At 41.3% G+C, this 19,100-nt stretch overlaps 2 protein-coding genes across 4 annotated transcripts in view; one reads left to right on the top strand and one right to left on the bottom strand.

The window, feature by feature from the left end:
* The first annotated feature begins 842 nt into the window (after positions 1-842).
* LOC308283346 (acyl carrier protein, mitochondrial-like) lies at positions 843-4,728 on the top strand. Of its 2 annotated transcripts, XM_080723767.1 has the most exons (5): positions 843-1,034; positions 2,586-2,705; positions 3,380-3,467; positions 4,023-4,136; positions 4,512-4,728. In XM_080723767.1, the coding sequence occupies exons 1-4, from the start codon at positions 864-866 to the stop codon at positions 4,112-4,114; spliced, it is 471 nt and encodes a 156-aa protein (XP_080579893.1). In that variant the 5' UTR covers positions 843-863; the 3' UTR covers positions 4,115-4,136; positions 4,512-4,728. The 2 variants fall into 2 exon arrangements, with proteins under 2 accessions (XP_080579893.1, XP_080579892.1); XM_080723766.1 differs by having other exon boundaries at positions 4,023-4,728.
* A 4,049-nt stretch (positions 4,729-8,777) lies between these two features.
* LOC308284376 (trinucleotide repeat-containing gene 6A protein-like) overlaps positions 8,778-19,100 on the bottom strand; it is a 58,229-nt gene continuing 47,906 nt past the window's right edge. For both annotated transcript variants that reach the window (XM_080724976.1, XM_080724977.1), the window contains exons 18-25: positions 18,709-18,858; positions 18,429-18,596; positions 17,889-18,029; positions 17,383-17,490; positions 16,741-16,974; positions 16,499-16,569; positions 15,776-15,915; positions 8,778-14,333 (exon numbers count right to left, since the gene is read on the bottom strand). In XM_080724976.1, coding sequence (XP_080581102.1) covers positions 13,985-14,333; positions 15,776-15,915; positions 16,499-16,569; positions 16,741-16,974; positions 17,383-17,490; positions 17,889-18,029; positions 18,429-18,596; positions 18,709-18,858 — 1,361 coding nt within the window. In that variant the 3' untranslated portion in view covers positions 8,778-13,984. The remainder of the gene's footprint in view (positions 14,334-15,775; positions 15,916-16,498; positions 16,570-16,740; positions 16,975-17,382; positions 17,491-17,888; positions 18,030-18,428; positions 18,597-18,708; positions 18,859-19,100) is intronic.

The following is a 19,100-nucleotide window of genomic DNA, read 5'->3' as shown; positions in this document are numbered from 1 at the left end:
ACCCAGCCACCCAGCCACCCACCCACATACCCACGGACATACCTGTCTATTGGGAGCGCTTTCACCGCTCCAAAAATGTAACAGTGTCTAATACCAGACGGATAGTCTAGATAACCCATGGTCTTTGATGATGCGACCTGTCCTTAATAATATCAGACAATATTTAATCCCAAAGCTGTTTAATTTTAAATGCATCATTTTTTGTCCATTGGCAACCAAGGAATCAATGTAAGACATTGCAATTAATTAAAACATCGCTATACTATTAAAAAATCGGATTTGAAAACACGGAAAACCCCATTCTACTAATGGGGGTTGTTAAATATTTCCCCCACGCTTGACTCCGCCCCCAGCTATGACGCGCTGATGACAAAGCTCCGTGTTGGTGTATAGGAGATTAAAAAGAGAAGAAAAACTAAACAAACGTGACTTGTTTCTTTTACAACAATTGTAATTAATATGAATTATTGTGGAATATTATATAGACTACATGTTAATGTAAAACATTACTCTCTGGTATGTAACATTATGGATTCACTTGCGTTGCACTGCGATTGCGCCGCGAAAAAAATGACCTAGTTTGCCCCGCATAGTGTACATTTTTGCCATAATTATTTTACACACGATGTGTTGATTGAATACTGCAGATTGTACAGCTGAAAAAAAGAACAGGAAAACAAATTATTTAAACAATTTGTTGATAAAAATGATAACATATACATGTAGCCAAAAGGCTACAGTGGGTCTTGCAGGGTTTACCCACCTCAACCTGAGCGGTATCGTGTTCATGGTACAAAAGTACCGTACGACAACTTCTTCCTCGCCTTGCATGCTGGGAGACAACAGTCACTATCGTCTCAGTCATGGCGTCCCGTGTCCTACTGCAGTGTGTCCGCTCCCTGCGGCTCTCCACCAGGCTTCCCTCGGCCCACCTCGCCGCTAGAGCCGCCGCCGCCCCGGTGACAACCGGCCTCCGGCAGCTGTCGCTGGTCGCCCTCAGCCAGCGAACACAGTGGGTGACACAGAGCCACAGGGTGAGTGCCGGTAACATTGAGCCTGGAGGAGCGGCCTAGCGGTATGGCTTCACACTGTGACCTACCTGCGCCTTTCACACAACGCGAGGATGTGACTGCTTGTTTTATTGATTATGGGTTGTTATTTTTTTCTCGTTATAAAATAAGTGCAACGTTGTTTATGTGATGCATCAAACACCATGCTTTTGTGTCACGGTGTGACCTATGTTCACATGCTTATTGCTTAGCCAGCTATCCTATCGCTGTCTGCTACTTCACATGCTAGTCAACTCTTTTTCCCTCTCACCTGCAAACGACGTGGGGACTGTACTGAACTGGACACTTTTGGCTAAGCTTATCTACCAGTGACTACCGGTATACATAAAAACTAATTTAGCGGCACTGAAAGAGATTTCAGCCGCATTAGCTACTCCGGATATGTTGTGACATTGAGTGGTTGAATAATACATTCGACTGTGTAAACATTACATGACTGTAACAAATCTAGTATGGACATTCTCTCTGGCGTAATGGACGAACTGGACTCAAAATCCATCTGTTCTATTTGATAATATGCTGATTTGCCACTGAACATGTAGTGCTGGAGCTCGCTGCTTCTGTCACTGACAGCTAGCTACAGGTTTAAAAACAATCAACGTATCTAATTGAAATCTGCATTATTCTTATAGTAGTGAAGCTACTGGGAAATGTAGTTAACCTAACAGCTTAGATATTTATACTAGCTAAGCAGCTACTGCCCACCCCAACACTGACTGGACCTGGACAAAAATGCTGCAATACTAACATGTAGTATTGCATCATAACATTTTGTAATTACGGTATGCCAAAACATTGCTGTCGACCACTCGCCTCCAGTCATGGGTTGTCTTCATCTAAATATTGTAACTTCAATCACAAGCAGTCGAATGACATCTCATTGCTGCTGGTGTGAGTGATGCAGGGACCCATCCACAACCATTTACAGCCAGCTTGCATCTGCTGTGCTCTACTGCTGGGAGCACGTGTTTTAGGAATGCAACAGCCAACAGTAATCAAATTGATTGAATTAATCGATTACAAAAAACAATACATATTTTGTGCGACACACAAAGTATAACATAGGGCTTAAGTGGTTAATCATATCATTGGTTTTATTGATTATTATAATATAAAGTTGTAAAAATATGATTCAAAAAGGTGCTTCCTAATTATTTGTTGCAGCTCTACATCATGTGTTTGCAATCAGTCACTTTAAGAATGTTTGTTAAGCAGAGTGTTGAACTCAGTCAGTATTACCATACACTAGCCATTTTGTGGGTTGTGCCTCTGCGGCCATATATTGCACATAATATAGATTTACTTTTGCTGAAATGTTCTTAAATGTTTTCTTTCTTTCTTTTTTTTTTTTTTCTTTTTTTTTTTGGTCAATTGTTACTGCATTTGTATCTGACTGCAATTTCTTTACTGCTGCTGTGACCACATTGGAGTTAATCTCATGCTCATTGAATCCAGCTGATCCTTTAGTCCCCCCACCTCATGTCTTCCTCTTTATCCTGTCATCCTCCTGCTCAGAGCTCACCGGTCAGTGTGCTGTGTCGACAATATGGAGACCTGCCTCCCCTCACCCTGGAGACCATCAAGGACCGTGTCATGTACGTCCTGAAGCTATATGACAAGATCAACCCAGAGAAGGTAAGAACTAGCTCTCTGTCCTTTTTACATTCAACATGGACAGGGCACTCCAAGTGTAGGAGCTCTGATAAGCATGATCTCCTTTGGTCTTTACAAGCCTACACTTTGGAATAATTAGATGTGCTTATTAACATATCATGGTATCTAAATAATAAACATAACATAGTGAACATGCAATTCTGCTTAGTATAAGTAGCATCTATCAAAAATGGACATGTGAAGAGCCCCAGTAACCAATTTGAAGTCCTGATAAGTGATGGTTGTTTATGTTTACCCTGCACTTTCTAACTGGAAGTTCACTACAATGACACTTGCTTTGGCAATGTAAACATATGTTTTCTCAAGCCAACTAAGCTCCATAATGCATAATTGCTAGCAAAATATGTAAATATTAAACGTATCACTATCAAGTCAACTGATTAACTCAATAACTGGACAATTAACTTAATGGGACAGGTGACATTTATTTTGAAATGCAGTACCCCAGAAATAAACAAGACTCATTCATTGATGATGAACTGGTTCTAATGTTTGTTAGTGTTTCTTTGGCTCTGACAATGAACCAACCAACTGTTACTGGTTGTTTTCTTTGTTTGTTTTTTTACGTTTTGTAGTTGTGTGTAGCTGTAGCATGAGTGTCTGTTTAGGAAACTAAACTGAAATTTGTTCCACAGCTGCAGGTCGTGTCACATTTTATGAAAGACCTGGGACTGGACAGCCTGGACCAAGTAGAGATAATCATGGCAATGGAAGATGAGTTTGGTGAGTTTCTGTCAGCCTGACTGCACTTTCCAACATGCTAATCTTTTCTAGATAATCTTGTGTCTGTATGTGAATGAATGTGATAATTAAGGTTGTAGTTAAAAATAAATAAATAAATAATCTGTCTTGTGAGAACCTGGGCCTCTGTAACCAGCACAGCTGCTGGCTATGCAAAATCAGTGCATGTCAGCAGACAGACAACCCTGACTGAATGCACATGGTAATTGCAAAATCACTTTCATTAATTCAAAATGATGCAGGTCAAGCTGAAACGGCCTCATCAATTTGGTGATGATGGCAGACAAGTTCACACAACCAGACTTGGCAGTAGAAATCAAACTAAAAACTCTGGACGTATCTCTCAATTGTCCCTCAACACCTGCAGACAGATATAGAGGGACTGTCTGAAATAACAATGATTTAAAAGACAACTATCAAAATTCTTTGCGATCCCACACTGTTTCTTCAGGAACCGTACTTTCTAGTATTTCCCATAACCCTGGATATTAGTTTTTGTTTGTAATTCATGCTGATGTATGTCTCTCTGTGTTACAGGCTTTGAAATCCCAGATGCGGAGGCAGAGAAGTTGATGAGCCCGGGAGAAATTGTCCAATATATTGCAGACAAAAAGGATGTATATGAATAGTGTCAAATATAGCGCTTAAAAGGCAAGAAACTTTATCTACAACATCAGTAGGTTAGGAAGCTGTGTTGCATATAAACTCTTCTCTTCACATCCCTCTAATCCTTGTAAAAAAAAAATCAATATTGTGGGGGGAAAAGATCTTACATGATGTAATAATTGTTCAGATTCTTTCCCATCTGTAAAAGTTGAACTATGTTCAACCAGCAGGGGTCCCTCACATACTGATGATTGTGTTAGTTGCAGTGCCTAGCCAATGGGGGGGAGGCGCTGCTTGGGGGGATGGACAACAGGCGCTGCTTGTTGGTCACTGCACTTTTTCAGCTGGGAAAGAATCCGGGGGAGAGTGAAACCTCAGAAATACTCACATCCTTTTTTTTTTTTTTTGTCTCTCCCCCAGATTGAGGTTGAACCCTGTGCAACCTCGCAGGAAGTAGTTGGACATAACTTGCCACCCATTCACAACTTCCTGACAAGCTTTTTTGTTTTGTCACTGAGGCACTGCTGGTGTCCGCTGCCTTTTGTTTCACTGTATTTAAATGAAAGTGTTGATCATATGTCGTTCTTATGTACAATTTCACCCAAAAAGAACAATAAAGACATGCTGTATAGTTCCACATCAGTGTTCTGTTTAAATTACACCTCTCAAAGAACACAAATAAGATGAGATAAACCTTATTGGGTACATTTCAAGTGTTATTAAACGGGAGAACCACCCATTTTCAATATTGAACTATGTCATTATTAGACCTTTGAGTTATGTCACTATGTGGAAATAAGAAAAAAGTCCCCTCACTTCTGTGTTGCCTAGAACTGGATGATTGATTTTGGGGGTTGTATTGCAAAATTTGCAATACAAACCCCCAAATCTCTCCTTTAATTGACTTTTGCTGGTTGAAGAAAGAAATATACTGGCACATTATATAAACATATAAACAATCAGTGCAGCCTGATTTGCTATGTTGGTCTTTATCACACAGAATGTTGCAAGCAGGTTGGATCCCAGGCTACGGACAGGAAACCATAATGGCATCAGTTGTGCAGGAAATGTTGAAGTTTGAAAAACATGGGTAATATAGTTGTGAAGGGATTTAGATGTTTGAATGAAAAACATGGTAATATTATTGTGAAGGCATTTTGAAATATTTAAGTTTTCAATGAAAAACATGGTAATATTAAATTTGTCTCCAGGAGGAAAAAGGTGGGTTTAAGAATTCCAAATAACTTTGCTTTAAAGAGCAATACATTTTTATCATTTGGACATTAGAATTAAATCAGTTTATTTTCTTATGACAGTCATTTCTGACCAGTAATTAAGGTTTTAACAAAGCACTCAATTCAATTAAAATGGTGAAATGACGTCTTGAGGCAATTGGATGAAATTTGTAAATCGCTCAGATTTGACCCGAACACTGCAGGAGAGTTGGGCTCCTCCCTCTGGAGGTGGGCTGCCTCAATGCTCCTCGCCTTACAAAGACCAATAAAGATGCACCAGAACTAAGATTCAAATAGCCTCAACCTTACATCACCAGGCCTAACACTACTGGGATGTTTTAGGCCATTTGAGGGAGAGGTGGCGGGTCTAACAGAAAATCCACAGCAAACACCTCTACCCCAGACAGAATGAGTGAATCTACTAGACTAGTTAGATTATGTAGCTCTAGTAACTAGAGCATACACATACTGAGGATCAGGGTTCATTATGAGTTATGACAACTTACATTTGTAAGCACAAGGTAGTTTGATGTCAGTGCTTGCAAAATGTCTAGTTTCCAAATCTTATTTTAAGTATTTTATTGTCACCAGCATCTTCCAAGGTGCTGTAGCACAGGGCATGTGTTTGTGGTTTGAATTGGCTTTATAGTCTGTGTTATGAGAACTGCGTCAGTGGTTTCTAAACAAAGGGTTTGGGGCTCAAGGCCACCATTTGGAGCAGCTAGGGTCCTGTTGATGTCCACGGGAGACAGGAACATCAACAAGTGGCAGGAAGTGACCTCACAGTGTCAAGTGACTTCATGCCGCTTGTGGAGGTCACGTGACGTCTCTGCCTTGCAGTCCAAGGCACTACAGTCCCTTTGAGCCGCATTGTCGCTATGTGTAAATGTTATCTTTTATCTTTTAGACAACCCAACTCTACCCCCTAACCCTAAACAGAACCTCCATGGGGTAGAGCAAGAAAGAGGTGTGAGGTCACTTCCTGCCACTTGTTGATGTTCCTGTCTCCCGTGGACATCAACAGGACCCTAGTGTCTGCAGCCAGGTAGTCTTGACCATTTGGCAGATTTTCACTCCATCTATATTCTACAAGGTCGAGTATTTTGTTTTCACTTGCATCTGTTAAGCCAGCTTGGCTCAAGACAATGTCGGGTTTGTAAATAAAAGTTTTGGGAAAAATAAAAATCAAGTGAATTGGAAATTACAAAAAGTTAGTTTTAAAAAATAAATCACTTTAATATGTACATTTCTTAAGCTCATCCCTCTTGAGGCGGGCTCCTCCTACCAGAGGTAAAAGACAGATTTATGCGAGAACTTCTGGGAACTCTGATTACTTCTGATGCAATTCATTGCCAGATACCACAAACTTTGTAGATATTTTTGCCTTTTATACCCGTTTTGTAATAAAGGCTTCCACAAGGTCCATTTCTCGGACTCCTCTACCAGATGGCAATATCCACACCAATACCGGCAGGTTGCTATAAGCACACATCTTTTACAGTCTGAGACAAATACCACTATCCATCGTTACATAGTAATTTACTGGTGGCTTATGTGATATGGATAATTTTCCTTAACCCCCAACCATTATTAAATTAACAATTTATCAGGGGATGTACAGTATATGATGTGTTTTTTAGGTACCAGTGAGATTGGGACCGGAGCGCTTGTTTTGTAGTTCACCTTATCATGGGCAGTCCTAGGGCCGGAAGGAGACGGAGCCATGGCATTGTTACGTCCCATTAGTCCCACGCTGGTGGATGCCAACCTGCCGGCGCTGGTGAATGTTAACCTGGTGAATGCTACAATGCCTTAACCCAACCTCAGTAAAACAATGCCTAGCCTAACCTGGTGAATGCTAACCTGCCGAGTCAGATGCTGGTGAATGCTAACCTGGTGAATGATAACCCTAACCTCAGTAAAACTATGCCTAAACCTAACTCTGGGCAGTCCCCTGAAGGAGGCACCGATTGCTCCACCTCGCGCCCAAAAACGAGCGCTCCTGGTATCAATCTCACTGAATCTCAAAAACACTGTGACACATTATATTATATTCAATTAAAGCAGAGTGCCATGCATTAATTTATACACATTTTAAAAACATTAAAACAACCATATGGATGGAAAATACTTCACTGAAATCGACCCAAATCTCTGCGTCAACTAGGTTAATGGTTAAGGTTAATTTAATCAATTAGCACAAACAATATCAATGCAACACAAAAACACATGGTTTCCTCTTGGACAAATTGAAAGACAAAAGGCGGGGACCATTGGCTCACTGTTAGTCTTTTATTGAGGGTTGTACCCAAGTTATACAGCTTTGTATGCCGGCCACGCACGGCCAGCGGGTTACAAACAGTTATCAGTCTACGAGTACAGCCAACAGAAGACCTACTACCTACTACTTCTACACCTTAGCACAGGTTCTTATAAGAGCACTAAAATCAAAGAAAAACAAAGAGAAAAAATAAAATAAAACAAACCAAGCAACAAAAGAAGAAAAATAAAAAGATAAAATGAAATAAAAACAAAAATAAACCAAAGTAGACAGCATCAGAGGAGACATTCATTATTAGAGCACACTGGAGTCGGTTTCTATAACTTGTAATGATCAGGCGACTTCGTTTTGTCAAATTGTTTCTTTTTAATACCCATACAAATAAAGATTGTCCTTCAAAAAGTGCAGTTTCCCCGCCCCAAAGTTTAAGATAAAATCCATTAAGATGACCCAAGGAAGACATTTTGAAAATAAAAAGGTACTTCCTGTCTTGTTTTTTTTTCTTCTTTTTGTAAGGGAGGAAGAGAGGAGCCTCCGCTCGCTGATTATAGACATTGTACATTTGTATTCATAGATATATATATATATTTATTATATAGTTTCAACAGTCTCCCAAAGCAATGTGCATAATAGGTTGTACATGTGATCCAACTACACACTGGACTGATAGAATCTCTATATAAAAAAGGAGTTGTATTTGTGTAAAATTTGCAGTTTCACTGGAGTCCCTCCTATCTGGTGGACAGGGAGGTTCACTGTGAAAAATAAAAAGGACTTTGCAAATCTTAACTTTTTCCTCCACTCCTGCTACAACTGGCCCGATGGTTTGCTAGTTCTTTTTCTTTTTTATATATTTTTTTTGTCTTTTCAGTTTATTATTATTGTTACGTTAAGATTCAACGATGGCACAACACATTTTCAGATCGAGGAATATTACTGGGAATCTCATCTCAAATGTGGGTTTGATTGATGTTTTTTTTTCTTCTCATTTACTTATTCTAGGCATTTTTTTCACCTTATTTGGATCTTTAGAGAAAGCAAAACAAAAAAGGAAAACCCAAGGTGGACATGGAAGCCTGGGTTTTGAACACTCCACTGCATAGTCTCTCTGAGCACCCCTGTCCCCCCCTCCCATCCCCCCCCCCATCCCTCCCTCACCCTCCCCGTGCCCCCAAGTCTTTGTGCTGGTTAGACTAAAGCTTTTCTGGGTTTTGTGTGTATTCATACTAAATGTAAAACCGACCAAAAAAAAAAAAGAAAACGGCAAATCCTCACAGTTTTGTTGTATAGTCAGAAAAACAGCAACGACGACGAACAAAGTGAATAGCCTTTAGCGCTTTGATCAACAGCAGGAACCATTGTTATCTTAATAGACATGGGTGTGGTCTTACGCATACTCGTACATAATATAGTATTTGCTCACAGGATAATATCAAGAGAGAATAAGAAAGCAAAGAGACTTAAATATTAAAAGTAGTATAGTTATCACCGGCCAGCTTCCCTCCCCTTCCTTCCCTCTCCTCTCCTGGCCCTATAGGGAAGCTGCTAGGCAGCCGTGGGGGGATTGTACATTGCTCATGGTGTTTTGTTTTTTAGTTTGTTTTTCATTTACTGAAAAGGTTTTCCTCACATCATCCTTTTGCAATTTTTTTTCAAGCATTATATATTGTCCAGCTTTTTAACACGCATACATAAACACACACACACACACACACACACCACGCGTAACATACACAAAAAGATCTAACAATCCCTTTCCGTCTTTCTCACCCTCCATTTTCGATTTGGCATGACAGTGAGTTCACACACACACATACACACAGCGTCTGTATAAGGCTGGTTCTGACGAGACAGGGAAGGAGAGTGAGACCACTACAGTAAACATCAACAACTAGATAATCCATCAACACACTGGTTCTCAATGGCGGGTACAGGGACCACCAGGGGTCCAAAATGGACCCTTCCAGGTCTGTAACTCTGAGTGTACAAATGTACCTGTATGTGTACACTCCTGGGTTAAATAAACCCTGCTGATTTTACAGTGTAGATTGGGGTCCCAGAGAGAACCCATTGTAGTTTTAAGGAGTCACAGACCCGTAAGGGTCCATTTGGACCGCTGGTGGTCCCCAGACCAGACCTTGAGAACCAGTCGATTAACAGACACCGCTTGTCCCTTCTCTAAGAGCAGAGCAAGGCAGGATCCATAACTGCTTGCTGGAGGTCAGTTATATACTGGCTGGGTCAAAACTGACACCAAATCTGCACCAACAGAGATTTATTGCCATAAACAGATTTAATGAAGCACAGGGTGAACAGATTAAAATCGTAGGGTTCATTTTCCTCAGAGTAGATCATTAGGCATTTTCTATATTTAAAGGTTAGGCTATCATTTTAAGAGTAGGCCTGGGCTGATCCTGGATACGTCACCAAAGCAAGCTTAAACCTGTCCTTGAAGCTGGCAGTAACCAACCTATGGAAAGTCAAAACCCTTCACCTGAGTCACGCCACGAGCCGATCAAGACAGCCCTTCCCGCATCCAAGCCAAGCATCTCCTTGACAAAGACCACCGGTCCATGGCAACCAGATCTGGACAATAACAGTAGCTGAACCATTTCTTTCCATTTTTGCATTATAAAATCCATACGTTTGCTTCATGTCTCTAGCATCGTTACCACTATTGAGGCAGACCAGGTCTCAGGGAAGGTAAAATGTAACACTGCTTCAGGTAGTTTAAAAATAGATTTGAAATGCTTCATCTACTGTGTAGTCCAGGCAGGTATGATGGCTTAAGTACACCACTCCAGACAGGTCAACCCAGTGGACCCCGAACACTCTGGACCGACAAAGCACCATGTTCTCCATTTTCAATGCTGTCGTCACCAAACACACTCATGTCTATAACATGCACACACACACACACACCCACATACACACACTACCCTGTCACAGTACACAAACATGTCATCTTCTCAGACCAGTTTTAAAAAGCCAAAGTACACCAATATCCAATAACAGAAACAGATGGACAGGCTTAAACCAACTGTGTCTTGTCTCATCTGTCTCCCCCTTTCACAAAACACAACATCCTCTCTACTCTGCCTAGTAGCCTTCAATCCTCCAAGTGCAAAATCCAAGGCTCCTCAGTTCAATTACTCAATAATAAAGTTATATATATAAAAAAAACATGGTTCCAATGTTTCGCTAATAACAGCTGTTAAACAAAACAAAAACAGAATCATAATACAAGTAGAGACAGAAATATATTCTTTAAGCAAAGAGATGTGGAATTAAGTAAACCAATCGCGTTTTGTTTGATTGAATTCTTATTTGGTAGAGAGCGCTTCAATACTGGCACACCACTGTCAAGTCTGTCTCTAATACTCAAGGTTTTAGTCAACGTCTCAGCTCCACATTAAGCTCTGAAGTCCTGAAATATTCACGGCTAAACTTCAAAGAGAAAAACAAAACATAACGTATTAAAACGAGCAAATGTCTCCGCTACGCCTTGAGTAACTAGTGGAGGAAGAAAAAAAGACAGCCTCTTCAAAACATTATATATATATAATGTTTTTTGTAAGGATTGAAGAAAGAAGAAGCTAAGGTCCATGGCTTTGCCTAATGCTGACGTCTAGCTCGCCCTCTCTGAGGCTTTTTTTTTTTTCAACAAGTTGTGCATCATCATGGGAACTTAAAACAATCACTGGTTGTCACTAGGTAAATCTAGGTATGTTATTTAGACATGTGGGATGTCTTGTCTGTGACCATTGGTGGAATACATTCACCCTGTAACCCCCCTCCCCCACCCCACCCCACCCCACCCACACTCTTCAGCAGTGGAACTCACACAAATACCTGCCAGTACAGAGCAGCTTAACACACTCGCACTCATATTCGTACGTACAGACCAGATTCATTAAGGTCAGGAACTTCAGATGAGCACAAAAACCCCAAAATAAAACAGTACAACAATACAATCATATTCTATTTGTAAACAGGTAAAAGCCACTTGACTTGTAGGTTGCATCTTCGGACACAAGTAGAATCAAGGCAATGAAATGTGGACGACTTTTGCACTGTTAAAACATCATCATCGACCAAAATGACTTATCTTTTTAACAAAATGACTTATTTTTAAGTGTTTTTTTTTCTTCTTTTTTCAGATTTTCACCTTTTTTCCCCCTCCAACACCAGTTGTGGCAATGAGAGCGATTACAAAAACAAAATGAAAAACAAAAGATACAAGGTCATAATATCACATTGTGTTGTAATTACTGAAACATTTAAAATATTTCGTGAGGCGTGGAAATTGAGAGAAATCTAAAATTAAAAAAAAATAATAATAATAACCAAACAGAACGCCTCCCTGTAGGCTGTGAGAGGCTACAGTATGCATAGATACAAATTCACCTTTCTCTTGGTTTACAAGTATGACAGATGTAAGATTTCCACCGTACAGTCAGTTGGTCAGTCAGTCAGTGAGTCAGTCAGTCAGTCAAGTCCATCAGTCACATATTATAATAACACTCCCCCCCCACTGGGAGGGACGTCCAACTCCTTTTTTTGTTTGTTTCGTTTATAACACCAGTGGAACAGAGGAGGGCGAGAGGAGGCAGGGGAAGGAGGGAGTGAGGGAAGGGTAGAGGAACAAAGAGATGGAAGAGAGTAGGAGAGAGGGAGCATTCTGGGATTCTACCGCCCCTCTTCTTTCTCTTTCTTCATCTACCATGGTGTTCCCTCTCTCTCTCCCCCTTGCACCCGGCCACCAGTCCCCAATCTCTCCTCTCTAAAGACAGCATATTGGAGCAGTGTGACGAGCTTTTTCCAGCTTAAAGCAGTTATTTGGCAGAGAAAAAACTTACAGACCTATACGTAGTTTTCAGTGCTAAAAGTTGGATTTTCCTTTCCTACAAGGAGTAGTAGTTGTTTTTATTTATTAATTTATTCAACTACAAGGAGGAGGAGGAGGGAGAGGGGGAGGAACTGGCTTGATTTCCTGAGAACCATTGCTGGTTATTTAGCAGACATAAGAGGAATAGTTCTAATAACCAACGCCATGGCCAAAAAACACTGATCCGAATTCCCAGAGTTTACAAAGCATCGTCTTCATCCTCAATAAGAGTTTAAACTTTTTTTTTTTTTATCTTTTTTTTTTTAATATAGATTTTATATATTTTTTTTCTCCCCAATTCTTCCATTGGGGTGTTTTTTTTTGGTTGCTTTTTTTTTTTTTTTTTTAGTTTTTCTTTTTAACTTTATTCCATTTTCTCTTTAAAATGAAGGAAGAATGAACACACGTTCTGCCTCCTAAGTCTTGTAAACAAGAGGTTGCAGTGTGGCACCTCCAAAACAACATTGAAAGCCTATTCTGAAAGTGCTGCTCCCCTCCTCCTGGTGCGCCGCCCAGCAGGGGGCGCCAGGCGGGAGGGGCTTGCTAGATAGGCCTCGCCCCCTACAGTAGGGTGGGCGGGGCTTGCTAGTCCCAGCTGCGGCTACAGTCCTTTGCACTGCAGAGCTCAACGTTCTTTAGTTTAAAACACAAAATTGGTGCAATACTTTTTAATGTCACTTTTAATCATTAGATACTCCTCAGTCAGCTTTTTTTCTCGTTTTAACTATCTGTTGATCTTGATCTCCACGACAACGCAGTAAGGTAGGCGTGCCAAGGCAGAGAGGAGCGCATACACACACACACGCACACACACACTCACCCACGCACGCACACACACACACACGCACGCACGCACACAAACACACACACACACACACACACACGGTAAGGACCTCAATGAGTAAACAGCTACACTGGAAAAACTGGCTGCTCCCTCTATATTGCAGATTATATATACTGAGAAAAAACCACATTCAGTGCAAAGTTAAAAAGCTCATACTCCAACATTGTCAGCAAACAAACGCAAAACAAAAACAAAAACAAAAAAAAAGAAAAAGTTAAAAATAAGAATAAAAAGAATTGGAATTCAAATAAACATGAATGAATGAAACAAAAATATAATAATGAGCTTGATTGAAGCTTTTTTTGTGTTTTCGGTCTGAAAGAGCACTACCTGGAAGCGAATGTCCATCCGTTCACATTATAGAATTGGCCTGTATGATTCAAGTATTCCGACTGATATGTTTTTGGGCTAAAACAAAGTGGACATATGTGCAGAGAGAGAAACGTAACTTATTTTCCACAGGGGACACCCCGTTTTTTTTTTTTTTTTTTTTTTGTACATCTTGTAAGTGAGAGAGTCCAACTAGTGCCATTGTGTTTTTTTTTTAACTACCTTTTTTTTTTTTTACGCTTTTATATATATTTTTGTGGTGATTAGTCAGAATTCTCTACTGACCCCTCCTCTGGTGTTTGATTGACAGGCGGTTCACATGGAGTCCCCGCCCCCCGTCAGGTGATCCACCGGAAGGAAGGAGCTGATTGGAGAAGGGCTGCTGATTCTCCCACCCTCTGTGCCACTGGGGCTCCCCCATAGGCTAGTGGAATAGTTGGGCCCGCCCCAGAGGGAGGAGTTGTGGAGATCACTGCCGTTCCATTGGCTGGGCTCGGGGGCACGGCTGGGGAAGGGGTGGGACTGTTCCATTCTGTTCTGAGATGAGCCAATGGCCTGCCAGCCCGCCGAGGGAGCGACCAATGACTGCCCTTGTGCAAAGAAACGATTGATTTCCTCTTCACTGGCGAACTCTGCAAGAATAGTAGTGTTCCCCAAAACACACCTGGAGACAGACAATTAAAACCTTGAGAACACTTGTGTGTGCGGGCAAGCTCCATCATGATACGACACCAGGTAACAACTGATAACTGACTGATATGTTAGCTTTGCATCAATTAGGGTCACTGTCCCTTTAATCATTACATTGTTACACCCCTACAGAATAGATGCTTGTCATTGAAATGTATTACATTTCTTTAAAGTGCTGTATATACAGTATTTAATAAGTATATACTAGTTAAAGGAGCTATAGTCAACTTTTTCTTGAAAAACGGATGCTAAAATAAAAATAATGTTTCGAAAATATTTTATAAAAAAATAAGCTTCATATATGTGTTTCAATTCAAAAATGACCACAAAAAGCGTAAAATAATGATAAAATAATAATTTTGGCTATTGTAGGGGCCGACACTGTTTACATCCTAGACTAACACTTTCAAAGAATAGACTAGAATGTAAACAAAGTGTCGGTCTGACAATAGCCAAAATGATTTTATCATTATTTTACGCTTTTTCTGGTCATTTTTTAATAGAAACACATGTAAGAAGCTTATTTTTTTATAAAATATTTTCGAAACATTTTTATTTTAGCATCTGTTTTTCAAGAAAAAGTTGACTATAGCTCCTTTAACGCAAAATCTTTTAACGGCACAATTTTCTTTTTGACCCACGATTTAGGTGCTGTGGTGTTTGAACCGTGGTCCACTTAAACAAGTTGTTGTAGTTTGATTAAACATAGCGTGCCACCAAAAAATGCTCGTCTTATTAACTCAGTCGGTGCCATATTTAAAGTGGGATGACCTCTTATATTGCCGGTTCGCCAACAAAGGGTTAAAAAATTAGTGTGCACGCTGGTGCACACATTCGTGCACAGATCATGCACTATGCATGTGCATGCTTTTCACAGCTTTCAAACAAAAAAATCCGCTTGGAAATCCGTTCAGGCATTCAGGAGAAAGGAGCCCTTATGTTTTCTTCAAATGTAAACAAACATGGCTGCCATGTTTGAAAGATGGGGTTGGTATGGGGGTTAAACATGCAATTTCGCGATCGCGATCATGCCTAGTACACTGTTGGAGGTCCAAAATTCTTTTTTTCAAAAATTTTTTTTTCAAAAAAAATTATTTTTTATTTTTATTAATTTAAAAAAAAAGACGTTCAGAAGACGTCTGGTAGGGAAGTCCATAGTGAAAAAGACGTTTTAAAGACGTTTTTATCATAGAAACTTCTTTTTTGGCAGGGTATGAGTTAACACTGTGTTCCCCACCTACTGTCCCTTACAGTAAATGTTTACTTAGCGCCAGCCAGCGCTTTGTGTGCATCGCCTCGCCACGTGTATTGTATCCGTTTGTGTAAAATGGACTGTCTGTGTGTGTGTGTGTGTGTGTGTGTGTGTGTGTGTGTGTGTGTGTGTGTGTGTGTGTGTGTGTGTGCCGTGGTCCTTACATGTGCAGGCTCTTCTGAGCCTTGGCGGCCTCGTCCTTGGAGCTGTAGCAGACCACGGCGGTACCATGAGGCAGGTTGAGGTGGAATGTGATCAGGGGGCCGTGCTGCATGCACAGAGTCCTCAGGGTGGAGCCGTCAATCTGACACACACAAGGCATGAAGACTATGATTACAATACAACGCAAATTAAATATATAAAGTAAAGAATCCCTCGACTCTCAGTCAGCTGGGCTCTGAGGATGACTATGAGTCGATGACAGTTGGTCTGACACTTTAGTCCCCCAACATCATATCTCTACTGTCAACTACAGTCTTCCGAAAAGTTCCGAGCCCGCCTTTCCGAAGCTCAGAATGATGTCAATTTATATCACCTTCCTTTGCGACGAAAGGTTCGGACATCGGAAGGTGTATGTACTGTGATTTAGGCCACTAGAGAAAACGGTGCCGTGGTGTTCCTACTTTTTATTCTGCGTTTACAGAGATGAAATGAGTGATAGAAAACACTGCAATGTGCATGCCAGGTGGTGGTGTGACCCACCGCCAGATAGATACGCAAGCGTAGAACCAATTCTGTTCAACTTCCTATCACAGATTTACAGCCAGTTTACACAAATGCAGCGTGGTTCTAAAGCTCCGCACAAAATGAAGATTCAAGACAAATTAAATAATTTCAATAGTTTAGTTTATAAATCTCTTTATAAAGTGTGTATGTGTAGTGTGTACCTGAGGTGTGAGATTTTTGAGAACGAGCCACTGTGATCTCCCTGAGCTGCTGCTTTCACCCCAACTGGAACCTGCAAACACACAACATTAGAGTTGTTAAAAGTTGCTCACTGATAGCAGCAGTATTGTGTCCAAATCGCTCCAAAACATCCCTTATGAATTTTGCTTGCATACACCGTTTGTGTATTCTCTGAGTGTATGCGTGTCTGTCTGTGCACCCTCCCTCCTCCTCCTCCACTCACCAGGTGTGTATCTGGACTCGGAGGCCCCCCAGCCCCCCAGCCTCAGGCCAGAAGAGCTGTCCCAGGCAGAGGAGGCCGAGTTGGGCTTCTGTCCGGTAAGGCCTGGCGGGGGCCTGGATGGAGCCGCCACAGCCAGGGGCTTGGCAGGCAGGGGCACCTTCCACAGCTCATGGGCCAAGGAGGAGTTGGATACAGGGCCACTGCTGGGAGACCACTTGGACTCACTGGGTCTGGCTGTAAAGTGGAAGGAGAGAGAAAAGAACGAGTTAACCTAATGTGGCTACAGAGAATTTGTCTGCGTTTAGGTTCTAAATGACTCGTATTAATCAAAAGCAAAATGACCCATTACAAATACACTATACAATACCTGTGCACTCATTCTAACCAGTTAAGGAGTGTGAGATAAGCACATGACACATGTCAATATAACAACATAGCAACATGCCCACACCAAGTGGTTAATCAGATTAATCAATTTAGTCGATAAGAATCTATTAGAATTCTTCCACGCTCAAAATATTTATTATTTGATTATCAAAAAAAGTCAATGAAATAATCTCAAAGAATGTAATCGATAGTTGCGGTCGTAGAAGATAGAAATAATGTAAACGTAGTCAAGGGTGTGCTCAGTGGTGTGCATACCTGAAGTGCTTTGTGCTGTACTGGTGAGGGAACCGCTGTGACCAGAGGCACGAATGGATGACCAGGCACTGGTAGAAGGCATCGTGGTGTTTAATGATGAGGATGGCCCTGTAACACACGCACAAACAAAGCACTTAGGGACTGAGCGAGCACTACACTTTATATGGTATGCATGCATAGACGCTGACCACTAGTTGGACAGTTAGTTGACTAACATTTATGTTCTGTCAGCCAAATCAAGTCTTTCTTCCAACATGGGCCAATGGTAGGCTTAAAGTGCCAGTTGCTGAATTTTAACAGACAAACTACAGATTTTTGGCGTTACACCGTGCCAGTTATTTGTCCACCATTGGTGAAACTCTTACACAACACATTGATGGCATTGTTGAATTGTTTCAAAGGTGACCACAACTACGCATTTATGTGTCTAGTTACCACCATTGTTAATTTTCCTGTGATGGAGGTATGTATGTAATATGTATGTTGTATGAGCGTATATGAGGTACCATTGTTCCTGTCCCTGAGGTGGTCTGTGTCGCGGACGGTGTTGATGGAGAGGTTGTTAATGACACTGCCAGGGGTCACGTAGGGATCAGTCTCAGGGTCAATGTTGGGGTAACCTTTCCAAGGCTCCCCGGGCCGGAACTCTGTATTAAAAATAAAAATAAAACACAGCCAAGTTAGAAATCATCATCGAATTACCAAATATTATATGAAGATAGGTTAAAAGTGGGTTAAGTCATGCAGCCATTCTCACTGGCAGCAAATGGGTGCTCCACTCGCACATGTGAAGATTATTATTTTAGCTCTAGTGCGCTTGTGCAGCGTTTTTTTGGATGGGTTCGCTTTTACAGTCGCAGTTAAATTAACACTTTTACTGTGCATTACAGCTCTTGATAAGCCCTCTTATTCTAGAACAGCCCCCTTATCTTATTCTAGAACAGCAAAGTGAGAAAGTGAGAATAGATGCATGCAGAATGTCTCCAATTATGTGTGCTAGCCATACATTGAAATGTCCTCAAGTATACGTGCGTGTGCGTACACACCTGGGGGCCAGGTTACAGTGTTTCCAGGGTGAGGGGGGGAGTTGGCACGGGGGGGCCAGCCGTCGCCCACCGAGCCCATTGATTGGCCTGGAGGACTCAGGGGGGTGGGGTCAGGAGACAGGAAATTGTAGAGAGAGTCCTCAAGACGCAGCCCAGACGACATAGCACCTGGAGAACACACACACACACACACACAATGGTTAAGAGTAGAATTGGGTACCCTGGCCTGGTGAAGCAACCATAAGTAGATGCCATTATTATTTTGTGAAGCACTTAGTACCAGGTTTGCTGTTCTGCTCCAGAGGATCTGTAGCCCAAAGTTTCTTCAGTCTGGACTGGGGCGGCTCCTTGTAGCTCACAGCTCCATTACTGTTATTACCAGCAGAACCACCACTCATGTCCATGGATACATTCAGGTTAGAGTTCAAGCCTGCAGGGACAGATCAATAAACCATTTCATTGTTTGCATTAAGCATTTTTTTGAGCGGTGCTAACCGCTCCTACATCTGGCTTTGTGTGTATGCATGTTCGTCCGTATATCCCGCAAAGCAAACTATGACACCGTAAACAAATACAACATACATCCAACTATTAATTTACTGAATGTCTGTCCGTCCGCCATCCGTTTGACCGCCTGTCTGCATGCTGAAATCACTGATAGCAAACAGTGTC

This window comes from Nannobrachium achirus, assembly GCF_963921795.1.
Source record: "Nannobrachium achirus genome assembly, chromosome: 4".
In the NCBI taxonomy this organism is placed as follows: domain Eukaryota; kingdom Metazoa; phylum Chordata; class Actinopteri; order Myctophiformes; family Myctophidae; genus Nannobrachium; species Nannobrachium achirus.
This window is presented reverse-complemented; position numbering and strand designations above follow the sequence as displayed.